General features: G+C 42.0%; 1 protein-coding gene across 6 annotated transcripts in view; it reads right to left on the minus strand.

Annotated features, from left to right (window-relative positions):
• The window catches only part of LRR (capping protein regulator and myosin 1 linker 1 leucine rich repeat protein), a 228,442-nt gene continuing 214,703 nt past the window's right edge, over positions 1-13,739 (minus strand). For all 6 annotated transcript variants that reach the window (XM_075671458.1, XM_075671446.1, XM_075671465.1 and 3 more), the window contains 2 exons: positions 7,744-7,824; positions 1-5,711 (listed from right to left, as the gene is read on the minus strand). In XM_075671458.1, coding sequence (XP_075527573.1) covers positions 5,482-5,711; positions 7,744-7,824 — 311 coding nt within the window. In that variant the 3' untranslated portion in view covers positions 1-5,481. The remainder of the gene's footprint in view (positions 5,712-7,743; positions 7,825-13,739) is intronic.

Below are 13,739 nucleotides of genomic sequence, written 5' to 3' on the forward strand. Positions count from 1 at the left end.
TAAACATTCTTTTTTCTGTTTTATTTCATTATACATAACACTTGGGCTGGAAAAGGTTTCTTAACATACAACCAAAGAACCAAACCAAAGTTTCATGGGCATCAAACAGTAAAAAGGAGCAGGAGGGAGTTACAGGGTACAGGGTCCTCTAGAAACATACTATCGTCTGTTTGTATTTTACAGACAATCTGTATGAATATAAAAGACAGACATACAAAATTGCATAAGTTTTACAATACAGTGAAAGACATTTCCTCTCACCAAGTTTGGAAGTGTCTTCATAAAAAGCACCAATAAGAACATAGCAAAAACTAGCACTCCAGAGCATTTCAGGAAGCATCTTTACCACTTCACATGATTCACCTACATTTTTCCCTGCTGATGTATTGAAAACATTGATAAATGAGACCACTGCTACCTTGGATGGGCATGAAACAGTTACTCCAATCCAAAATCATAAGCAGTCACGAGAGTGTACACACTATCAAGCGCATGCAGGGAAACCTAATCAGGAGTTTATACTCTAGCGCTTATGCTGTTACAAAAACACTGGAATAAACCTACAAACTCTATGCTTTATTATATCTAGCACAAAAAAAAAAGACAAAGGGGGTAGGGCATAGCAACTTAGAAATTGCATTGCTGCAGCATATAACTAAAAAAAAAAAAAAAGAGACCATTACTAGTATGCACCAGAATGCTTCATGGAATCCCAAATGAAATTAGTGAAACAGAAATATACATATAAGAAAGTTCTCTGGCTTGGAACAAAGCCATTTTTCTGATAACAGGGGGAATAAAAAAAAAATTGTGTCCTATCACCACATCCACAAGCTCAGAAAAAAAAAAGCTGCAGGCAGCAAGTTTCAATCACAACTGAAAGCAGCAATGAAAAAAGAAAAAAAGAATGCATTGCTTTGATCCAAACAGCTTCGCCTTCAAGAGAATCACAAGAGCTATCACAACACGACTGGGAATGTAATGCACAGAAGAGGGCTAACATAACAGCAGTTCACACATACCAACGCCGACTACCATGGAAGAGTCTGCAGCTTGGTTTTGTATTCAAATACAGTGTACACTTCACATGAGCATCCACAACCAAAAGTGGCCAACAGGTCAAAACAACCCAACAATAGTACAAATTAATAGCAGTAAAACTGCAATAACGTTTTTTTTTTCTGAAGCAACAACAAAGCCAAAGTTATGCACAATCCCTTTTAGCTTGGAAAATGGAACAGGTTATTGGCTGCACAGAAGCTAATTCACAAAGACTTCACAATACACTGAAATGTCAAGCAGCCAAAAAAAAAAAAGAAAAAAAATAATTATGTCAAACTTCTAAGCTTGTAGTTAAGTATAAGCCTCCAATGAACTTCTCCTGTGTTGATAAAACTGTCACCCAACATTTGAGGCACACAAAAACATATGTTTACAGGAAACGAATCAACGCCAAATGCACGTGCTAAGTAAAACTGTGCCCTTTATCATGAAAGCTGAGCAAGGTCAAGAACATAATGCAACTTATTCTAGTTATTTAGAAGAATTGACTACATAAGACTAAAGTATGCTTACTAGGAATTATCCAATTCCTGGTATAAGGTTTAAGTAGACAGAATTAAGCAGTGGCAAGGCTTTGACAAATAAAAAATGTAGAAGGCCCATAGACAGAAAGCACACACCACTTAGTAATGCCTCAAAGAAAATTCACACACACACACACACACAGAGAGAGAGAGAGAGAGAGAGAAGGCTGTTGACTACTTGCGCAAAAGACGCTACAAGTGTACAACAGGCATTCAATATTGTTCACATATAGCAGAGAAAAAATGTGATCAAGGTACAGAGTGAGTAACGAATGCAAAGTAAAAGCACAACAAGCAACAAAAGAAATGTGCCAGTAAATATAGAGTTCCTGTGGCATATAAGCATGGTGTGCACATGCCCGCACATGCACGCACACACACACACATGCACGCAGTTTTACACAGTCACAATACTGGATGCAAGCATATGTGGACAGGATTGCCACGCTCTACCACCAACGCTGCCTATATAGAGTCCTTGGTGTGCCCCATTAAGGCATACTACGGGAATGTATTTGGTGCAGTTGTGACACTGGCAGGTAAGCTGTATATGTACACAGAACTACACAAGCTAGACTTAAATAGTTGCAAAAATAACACAAAGCACTCATGCAAATAAACTGACTCAGGAATTGAGGCCTAAATTAGAGAAAGGAAAGGCAAGTTCTTATATTGAGTGTTTTTATTAAATGCCCTATTGCACTTTGTTTTCACAGTGAAGGACTGTCAAGAAACTCACAGCTAAATTGAAGGGTCTTCATGCAGCAAAAGCATATTTACAATCGCTCACACAACAGCACAAACTGACCTCTAAACATGCTGATGAAAGAAAGTGAGCTGGCAGTGAAACTTGGAAAAAAGGATGCAAGCTTGCAAATACCCAGCAAACTCTACTTAGCCAATCTGATATTTGCACCACATTTGCAGATGTGGACAAGCTGAAACATTTTCTTACAGTGCATAGAGCTGAATTTGGTAGACAAGACCCTATCCATAGCCGCGTTTACATGAATGCGACAGTGGCGCATCGCATCGCATTTCTAGCACATAGCATTCATGTATACAGCGGTAAAACGCTAGGAAGGCGCATCACATAAATGCGTCAGGCGAGGGTAGATTTACGGGCGCGAGTTGACTCACCCATGTGACGCGGTGTTCTCTCGAAACTTAATGCGCTACATGTAAACGGCGTTGCATCGCCTTTCTTAAATGTGCTTAGAAATGCGATGTGCCAGTGTCGCATTCATGTAAACGAGGCTCATTACTCTCTCCTCATCTGAGGTCACCTGGTAGGAGAAATTTCAATCTCGCAAACTCTTCCTTATACGGCCAACTTGGGTATAGCAGGCACGGCTTCTCCTTTATACATTTGAACATAGATTTAATGGAGTTGTACTTGTAACCAAATACTTTATCAAATAAAAAAATTTCATTACACTGAGGTTGCAGCAGATATTTATTATTTCATGTTGCTGCAACAGACCTGTTGGCTAGCATGCAAGAAGATGCATGAAAACTAGGGTGATTATCAGACCATTAGAGTGTTCAAACTATATATGTTTAGCCATGTGAACAAGTAAGGCAAAAAAAAAAAGTACATCTTCACTGTGAATGTTATTCAGTCATGGTCTTTATGATGCAGCAAGATATTTTGAATCATATCGTGTCCATTACATTAAACATAGCAAAAAAGCATGTCACCATGCAGAGCATGTTAGCATGATGCATGCTGATCAGAACATGAAATGTACAGTAACATTGTGGCGTCTCAAAAATGGCATTTTGATAGAAACAAAGTGTCGTAGGTATGAAACTGACTTACTTTGTGCACATTATATCAGAACTAGTTATTTGTTTCGTAAATGGAAATGGTCTTTGATTACTTGTGAACCTAAGGGCCACTCTCCTGTAGTTCCTGCACAAAGGACAGTCTCCATAATGTAGCTTCTGCATGTTGAACACCATATCCACATTTGGCTGTCCCGACGTTAACTTGACGAATTTTTGTGTGGGCTACTATTTTACTGTTTACATTGCAACTGGTGTGCGAGCAGGTGCCATGAGGAGGAAGCCTTGAGTGCAAAGACACTCAATGAATAGAAAGCATGATAAAATCGCCTTAAGCTAGTGCAGCCTTGCACTGCACTTATTGCCTGGTATATCCTGAGGGGCCAGGCCGTTAGATTAGGATAGGCAATCACTAAGTTTTAAATTTTACTATATCAAATTCAGAAGATTAAAGATTAAAGAAAGCATGCTAACAGCACAGCCCCATATGAAACAGAAGCAAGATGTTCTTATGCTCCATTTACTATGTTATCACTTAACCCTGGTCACATTTTGTGATCATGGTTAAAAAAACAGCTCAGTAAATTAGCACTATGGAAAGCAGAGGCTCATGCCCATGCTGCTCATGTGTTCCAGAGTGTGCCCATGAGCATGGATGGAACACATTCAGTGTCAGTGCCAGGCTGACAAGTGGCACAGCAGTGCACCTGCCACTTCCAAGTGTGTCCTCCTTGTGGAGGTTGCCAAAATATGCATGCTATGTGCAAAGACTTAATAAAAGATGCAATGTAAAAAATAGTTTGCTAAATTCAGAAAGATAATGCATGGTTTTCCAAAGAGGCGTTTCAAGGGAATGAAAAAAATTTCAATAGATAGAAAACTATTCTAAATTGAGGTTTGGTTGTGCACTCCTTTGCTTATCCCTTAGGCTGCTTGGACATGTCAGAAAACAAGAGAAAACTTGCAACCAACAGCCCTATAACTCTATCAAACTAAACCAAATGAGAACCACATGTTACTTGCAACTATGGAATTACATAATCTATTCACATGTTTGCTGTAATATGCTTGTTTTATTAAACACAAACAACTTAGGTATATGCCTGGCTCAAAATTGGGCAGGCTATAATTTATGTGCCATACAATTCAAGCAGCTCAGTAAAAATACAAACCCCCAAAATACAGTGCAGTTAAACATACATCAACACACATGCTAAAAAGCTAGTGTTACAGAATGGTACCCATTTTACTTGCACAACTGCTCAAAGCTCCTAAGCTTAACAGCGATGTTCAAATGCTAGGCAACTGGTGTAGCAGAGATGCTTTCTCAATGGCAAGAATAGAGCTCCTAAACACCTCTATAAAACCACTCAGCCCCCCTTGACCGTGGCTAAAAACCTCTGACACAAGCTCGCAACCACCTACAAGAGAGGAGGAATAAAATCACTGGTATTCTACAATCATGACTTTGTGTCATTTTGAGCAGAGGCACTGGCCCCGGGACCCATAACTCGCACGCACACACACACATACACACACGCACGCGCGCACACACACACACACACACACACACACACACACACACACACACACACACACACACACACACACACGTACACACAAGGAAACACATTTTCCCTCTTGGTTCTACATGAGCAGAATTCTACACAACACTGTAGCGAATGCTGCATAAGTAAGAGGGGTTCCGGTCATATGTACAACTTTTCACAAGCTACTTTTATGCAGAGATAGGCTTAAGTAATTTCATAAATGTTGCAGCTCAAGTTCCCAAACATTTTCTTTCACACTGGCAGAAATATGACTACTGTAAGAAGAGTGCCTCTAAATTCAATGTATAAAACAATAAAACTTTTGTCACACTGTTTCACAGGTAAAGAATGCCTGATTTAATAGTTATTGCAACAGCACGGCAAAAAGAATACATGAAGTAACTCACCAGCTCCATGAAACAAACCCAAGTACTGTACATGCACTTTTTCAACTCGGTGAGACACATCAAGCTCATTAGACAGGAGACACACATTAGTGACACACACACACACCTACACACAAAAAGGGAAACAGACATGACTTGACCAGCATCCAATCAGACGTCGACAATGTCGTCTGCTGGTGGAGCCGAAGGTGCACCCTCCGACTCTCCTTCTGCCTTCTCCTTGGCCAGGGACGAAGTGGCCATGCCTGACGATCGCAATGAAGAGCCTGCAAAAAACGCAGCCCTGCTGGCAGCAGTGGAGGTGGTTGATGACACCAAGGACCCGTCTGACGAATCTTTGCTGTATATCCCCACACGTTTCCATGGTGCCCCTTCAGAAGCTGGGAAGACACCAATGAGCTCTTAGCAATGTTGTCATTCCCAACATTATGTTCAAACGAACTACACAAAAATGTAAAAGGAGGAGAAGAAACACAGTAAGAAATTTATGAACATTCACTGTCACAGGTTTAAGCTGAATGCAGGTAAGCTTGCTCGTTTTTACATTCAAGTTTGTCTTGAAATTTACAACCATTAATTCATTTTATATTATTCAGAAACAGTTACACGAAGGCCAAAATCCAGATTTTCACATTTCAACTGTCTACGTAAAAAATGAAAAAGGACAGGCAGGAAAGCTATTTGCTAATGAAGGGGGGGGGGGTGCAAAGTGCTGCATCTCCAGCAGTGGGCATCATAACTGTGCTGTTCTAACTGAATACCTGAACTATACAGCAGCAGACAAGGGGCAATCACATCTCGGCATTTACAGGTGGTCCCCTTAGCAAGGGTTGAAAAAAAAAATCACGTTCTGGGGTTTTACAGGCCAAAACCCCAATCTGATTATGAGGCATGCTGTAGTCAGGAGGGGGGGCTTTGACTATGATACCAATGAAATTTTGGCAATAGAGTTCAGGTTTATGCAATTTTTTCAGCTACAGAGAATTTCGCAAGGATTTGCCCCCTTACCTAAGTGACATGCGGGTAACTTAAAGTGAAATGAGTAGGTCTTCCTATTTTTTGGCTTTGTTTCTTTCTTTTGTTTGGTTTTTACATGTCTACTCTACTGTGCTCTGTTATTGTTTTGTTATTGCCTGGTTTTGCCAATCTACCTTCGCAATTTATTCTTCTTACGTACTGTAGCCTCTAGACAAGTGCGCGCGTGCGCGCACACCCACACACCCACACACCCACACACCCACACACCCACACACCCACACACCCACACACCCACACACCCACCTACCCACACCCACACACACGCACACACACGTACGCACACACACACACACACACACGTGAGCATTTCCCTTATGACAGTGCATGTCTTATCTGTTTCCTTATATAGATAGCTATGAGTCCATGAGTCTGCACCAACTTGCCTACATTTCAGCCACTCTGCTACTTAATACTGGATGATGATTATCCCTTTATTTTCAACAACACATTTTACGACAACTTTTTTACTGTTCTAATACTTTAGTCCCGATCTTTCAATCACAAAAGTGCCTTCCTATAATTTAACCGTGCAGCTTTGGTGACAATCAAATTTATAAAAGAAATGTCCACTAGCCCTGGTGCCAAGCTAACAAATTCAAAGTCCTTAAGAAGCACTGTTGTGTGCTCATCGCTTACTCTAAAAAAATTCTCCAAACAGTCACTCAACAGACAAAGCATTCGTGCAGACTGGAATACGGGGAAGGAAATCCCATTTCTGAAGTCAGGTACTTTACTATTTAGACAAGACTTAAAGAAAAAACACTGCCTAAAATTATAGATGACTAGCTTAACACCAAAAATATCACTCTTACCGAGATATGAAGGCTAGTAAGTGAAGAAAATGTAAATATATGTCATGATGGCAGTACCATGATCAAACATACAAAAGAGCACCTTGTTGGAGCGCGGGTACTCAGAGGATCTAAATGTTTCTTTTATCTGCATCCACACTTGCCTCGTCATTGGGCATCTGATGATAAATGCGACAGTCAAGGCTTCACAGCCATAGCCTCTCATTATTGTTTTCATAAATTTTTTCTCTCCCTTGATGCTGCCAGCGACAAATTTCAGTGCCTGCAGATACTGCAAGAGTAGCTGAATTTTGGCAGCTTTTGTGTTCTTTGCCTCAATCTCTGGCATCTGCAATGCCATAGATTTGTGGTTTGTGCACAAACTGAAACTTCAGACATTAACTACAATTTTCTCTGATAATATGTGTAACTATGTTTTTTTGCAGGACAAAACGCGGATAGAATTCCAATACGGCAGATGATTTGTCTAGTCTGGCTCTTTTATAACATCTATTTAGTGGATTGTAACAGGAAGAATAGGCCTTTTGGGGCTTGATTAAAAAAATAAATAAAAAGCACTTACATTTATTGCTGTTGTCCAAAGAGTCTGCTTCATCTGGTGTCCTAGCTCTTGTCCTCAGACCTTCATCACTGGAGAATTCTCCTAAGAGAACACAAACATGAGCGAAACAGCGAGCATCTAATTAAAGGCATATAATGAATCCAAATAAATAAATAAATAAGTGAGCATAAATTATGAGTCGGCTGTCTACTATGGGGTCAAAACCAGGGTGTCAGACCAAACTGAAACTGAATAGAAAACCAGAGCTGAACCATTATTTTCAGCGGAACCAGAACCGAACCAACAGCTGATAAATGACCAGTCTTTCACATAGAGGGTCTGCCCGTAAGGACGAAACTTGGGTGCACGGGTACGACGCTGAGACAAGCAACAGTTGTCGCAGTGAACGAGCTCATGTCTCGGCGAGAGAAAAAAGGCTAGGCATGCCTGCAGATTGACAAAGTGAATGCTCATTACCTCTTTTGATATTCATGGAATCATGCAATGGGAATTTTCCCCAAATGGTGGGACTATTAACAGCTAGCTTTACTGTCAATTTTGACAGCATCTGAGGGAGGCTGTGTAAAGTAAATCAGCCTGACCTGGGGCACCCAAGGAGCTGGATGCTGAAAATATACCTTGTCAATGCACCTTGTCATAAATACAGCTTGACAATGCACCTTGTCATAAATCACTCCGCACCGGCAAGTTTCTCACCTCAAACAACAACTCGTCAAATTTGGCTGTCGATTACTTAACTCTTTTTTGAAAATTAAACATTCAGCTCAAAAGTCACCATTCTGACATGATTTCTTAACTAAAGCTTGAATCGCAAAAGGGTGCCCGACTCATTCCAGAAAAGACACTTCAAGCACATATTTGCAAAGAGGAAGAAATACTGGAAGTGCTGGATTGCTGTGCAAGGGAACTATTCAAAAGGTGAAAGCATTTGAATGCACGTAAATAAATTAATTTTTTCAAACCGGAGCCAGACTCGAAACTTTTTGATAGCACCTTGCATATAGCACCTCCCAGAATTCCTGGGAGACACCACTCCTGTTTCAAGGTGTTTTTAAAGCTTCAAAGAAAGGTTGTTTTGGGCTCCTTAAATGATATCGTGCAACACTGTCTTGTCTGATAACTGGTGATACAAATACATGGTGGTGCACAGAATTGTAAGTGCTTCAGAGATTCTGTGAATCGCATAGATTGCAGTTTTGTGACTATGTGTTGGCCATAGCACTACTTTTCATTCACTAAAGCATGATTATTTGGGTTCTGTCATGTATATTGGATGTATAATTGCAGACGAACAAATATGATCTGGTTTTTTAAACCTTTCTGGCACTGTCATTCATCTCCATCCTATACCCTCACATCCTTAAGGAAAATACAGACGCTAGTTTAAGAACATGGTTGCACTTAAGCTGAGGCAAGCTCAGAGAAGAAAAATAACCCATCATGCAGCGGCCGAAATGCCGGATCTTAAAGGAAATTAAACATTCATGCCAAGAAGCATAAGATCACAACGAAACTTCCACTTCTGGGCATGATGTCATACTTTTTTTTTTCCTTAACAGAAGTTGTCGCCCCAAAATACAGATAGAGACTGCTGCAACATGTCGCCATTTTCTAGACATGTGGGCTTCTACAGAAACTTCACAACCAGTTTGCATGTACAGTAAAACCTCAGTGATACGAATCTCAAGGGGCCGGGCAAAATATTCGCATCACCTGAAATTCATATCACCAAGAAACAAATGAAATCGGCACGTTAAAGAGCCAGAAACTCATTTTTAGGAATTTATTCACAAGGAAAGAAGTCCGGGATTCCTTCTGGGTTTTCTTCTTCACCAGATCAGCAGCTAATTCTAGAAGTTGCACGCAAACTTGACAAAACCGGCTTCGTGAGAACGTTCGATACAGCAGAGTGCAAGCCTCATGAGCAGTGAGGTGTGTGAGAGACTGCCAGTGCCGGACGGTTTCCACTCTGTACAGTGTGTGCAGTTGCTTCTGTGTTATTGGCTGCCTTCTGCTGGACTCACCTGCGCTGCAAATATGGAAACGGTCCACCTGCAGACCCACCTCAGCGTGCTCAGCACAGCCTCTTCACCACTTTGCTGCCGGCGGTCGCAGCCGTCGCGGCTCTGTCTTTCGTATCACCCGAAGGGGTGCGGGGAAACATTCAGGACATCCAAAATGTTGCTTGTAGTAGACAGCGCGCTTCAGCCGGAAAATTGTACGAATTCATATCACCCCGAAATTCGTACCAGCCGTGACTGTATCACCAAGGTTTCACTGCACCTTGGTATGACACCAATTTTGTGTTTTGTTTATTTTGTTCTATTAGCTGCTGCTGACCCCAACACTACAGTATGGTGGAACAATTCCTTGAACATGGAAGAAATAACTAGTTGCATCTTCCCTTATTGTGACCTGTTCAAAACTCGCAATAAATTGCGCGCGGCTTCTTGGCATCGAGTTTGTTTATAAGGGTTCCTCTGCCGACAACTTATCAGTTAGCCTAGTGCAGTGGTTAGCCTAGAGCAGGCTATACAGCCTGTTGGATAGCCTCATAGAGCAGCACAAAGCCCCTTGAATACACCAATTCAAAGCAGCATATGGCACTTCCCTTGGGATTTTCTTTTTTAGCTTAGTGCCCATAGAAAAGAAAACTCCTCACAGTACTGTAGTTCTACCCTCATAATCCATTGTAACCATTTCTCTTCCCTCTTCCCAAAAGGACTGATGCATTGGCAAGAGTCCTCTGGTTTCCTTTTTGCCTAATAAGCATTTGAAACAACAAGATGAAATTTTATCCAAATGTACACATTTTTCTGAAAAGTGATGGTACACGAAGGTTTCTTTTTTTCTTCGATCCAATTTGAACCAGAATGAATTGTTCAGAAAGCACCAAACTGGTTCAAACCATTATAAATTTTTCTCTGGAGCTGAAGCTCTACCGAAACTACCCAAACTGAATCCAAAAGAATTTCGGCTCGACATCCTGGACAAACTTCCAATTTGCCCTCGTTTACAGATCTTCCTGCTGTTCCAGAGCTAATTGTAAGACGGAGTTTATAGATTAGTATAATTTAAGGAGACCTGCCCCTCCTGTCCTGTTGGCCTGCAGCTAAAGCTCACAATAACCATGGTGCCTTAAGCCTGCATTCTAAGTGGTTATTGTTAACATGTAATGTATGCCTTCTACACCCACATACATGCATGCATGCACCCACACAGGTATAGGAATGTGTGCATATGACTATTTGTGAAGCCACTCATGCTGGGTCCAGCCGAAGGATTCTGCTTTTAAGCAACAGTGCAAAGACAACCATTGGTAATAGCCAAGTTGACGAACGTGGTAATGACAGTACCACTGCACAAGAACCGTGACAGGACCTTGTTCTTTTGTTTCAAAGTCAGAACACTACATAATTTACGACCTTTTGTACAGTGCATGAGCTCACCGCTTAATGGTAGGCAGATGATGTATGGGCTAGGAAAAACTATATCTTTCTGGTTCAGCACGTCAGTTACAGACCAGCAAACGTGCCAGTAAAAAAAAGCAATTTTTAAAATTTTAAACAAAGCAAACCAGATTTTATTGTAAGTTGGATATAAAGCTACCATATTTAGCAAGAATGCTACCTGAAGATTATGAATGTAAGGACTCACTTTGTGTGTGTGATTATGTATGATGTTTACAGTTTATATACACTAGATTCAATACAGGGAACAACAAAAAGAATATATTTAATAATAGGTACCCACTTAACGGACAGATAGGACAGGTCCCTGACTCAGACACCATAGAGCCTAAGGTATTGGCTGACTGCTTAAAGGGACACTAAAGGCAAATACTAAGTCCACATGGACTGTTAAATTACCACTCCAGAAACCTCGCAGCACTTGTTTCGTGCCAAGAAAACTTAGTTTATGGGAAAATTGCGTCTGAAAGGCTCTTATGCCTTTAGTGCAATTCAAATTGCCTGCCCCAGAGCAAGGAGTGGTGACGTTGCATATGCCATCAATGTCCTTTACTGCTGTCTGAGTGAAACGGCGCCCAAGATACGACGCTACGATTTTCTGCACAAAATGCAAATGTGTGGCCACGGAGAAATTGAGCCAAGACAGAGAGCTGAATTTGCCACTGTAGGTGCTCTTGGTCAAGTGGCACGGACTATTCGCGAAACCTGCGATATCACATGGATGTGGCATTCTCTGTTACTTGCAGGTTGTGCAACTTTCACGAGCCAGCAAAACTAGCACAGCACTACGCGATAATGAAACTACTGAAATGTGAAAGCACAGGTGGTGAAGAGTAGAGAAAACAAAACCTTTCGACTGCCCGCATGGTTGTCAAGGGTAACGTCAGTGAGTTATTTCTGTCTAAATATAAAATAGAACCGGACAAGTAGCATTTTCTTTCATTTTATAATTCAATACAATAATCTTTTTCATTTTGAGTGGGTGAGTACTGTGACAGAATTATAACGAGGAGTGCCTTTGTCATCGGGCTAGTACTTGAATGTCCCGGGGGAGTCTCTAAGCATGTGCTGCATTTACCTCAATTTCTCGATTATGAAAGCTCTGTTCACGATAATATTGACGCCTTAGATATTCTCGGGTACTAATCAATCACTTTAGCTTGACTTAATATATGCCTTTAGTGTCCCTTTAAGCTATAGTGGCTCGATGCATGCCTATTGGTTAGTGCACACTGTGATCACTTTTTGTTACTTAGTGGCTGACTGTACCGCCTCGACTCGTGGTGCAGCCGATGCCGCACTACGCTGCTTAAAGTATTCTGCCTTTTCAGAAAGTGCAGAGACCGATCCAGCAATGATTCCAGCTATGGCGTGAGAGTAGTGATGCTGTAGTGCCCACTGATGTCGCAAACGCAGGGATGCCAAGGTCGGTGCTCTCAGCTGGCTGTGAAAGATGAGGAAAATAAAGATGGCCGGCGCGTGCTTGATGCGGAAGCACAGCAAGGGCAGTTTGGCTCTAGAAGCCTGCTAGTGTTCCTCTGGTTCTGACGCTCTGCTGTGATCTTTCGGTTCCCAACAGTTGTGACTCCAGCCTACAAGATGACTGACCCAAGCAACCTACCACCCTCGGGCAACCTTTTGCCTGACACTACTTCACGCCCACGGGATGTCGCAGCTCTCCAGCTCTGCCTGCCCACATTCTGGCACAAGAACCCACAAGTTTGGTTTGCCCAGGTTGAAGCCATCTTCAATCTGCACTACATCACCTTGGAGACTTCTCGGTTTCGCCACTTACTTTGCAACCTGTCTCCTGAGGTGGCTCAAGAGGTGGCAGACATCATCGCTGCACCTTTAGGCGATGCCTCATACCAGCAACTTAAGCAGAGCATTTAAGACTGCCCCACGGCATCTGAGAGCACACGCCTCCAGTGCCTGCTCACCTCGAGGAGTTTGGAGATCGCAGCTCTTCCAAGCTGCTCAACAGCATGCGGCAGCTCCTGAGTACAAGAAACGTCAACTCAAATGATGTACTGTTGAGGGAGCTCGTCCTGCAGTGCTTGCTGCAGTCCACCTGCCTTGTCTGATCGACTCCACAACGCGACTTATCCTTAGATCGCTGCCCTCTCTTCAACCACAGAGTCCTCAGTCATGTCCTGCTTAAGAGTCCCAGACCGACCGGCACGCTGTTTCCATCGATGCCCTATGGACATTCTCTCCTGATCAGTGCGACTCCTTCTCACGTCCTAGCCACCGTTCAACTTCGCCGAGAGTTGCCCGCTCACGCAGTCCTCGAAGCTCGCCTATTTACTGGTATCATCGCAGTTTCCAGCATCGCACCTGCCAGTGCAAGTCCCAAAATTGCTGCGTGCCTGGCCACTCGAGGCACTTTGTGTATATCCACAGGTTTCTTTCACACTCAGAAAAACACTTTTATGTAGCAGGTACTGAGCAACAGAAACCTGTATAGGAATTTTTCATGTCACTCTAGAATTTTCTCATTGACACTTTGCATCTAATCATAATATT

The sequence above is a fragment of the Dermacentor variabilis genome, chromosome 1 (assembly GCF_050947875.1).
Source record: "Dermacentor variabilis isolate Ectoservices chromosome 1, ASM5094787v1, whole genome shotgun sequence".
Taxonomy (NCBI): domain Eukaryota; kingdom Metazoa; phylum Arthropoda; class Arachnida; order Ixodida; family Ixodidae; genus Dermacentor; species Dermacentor variabilis.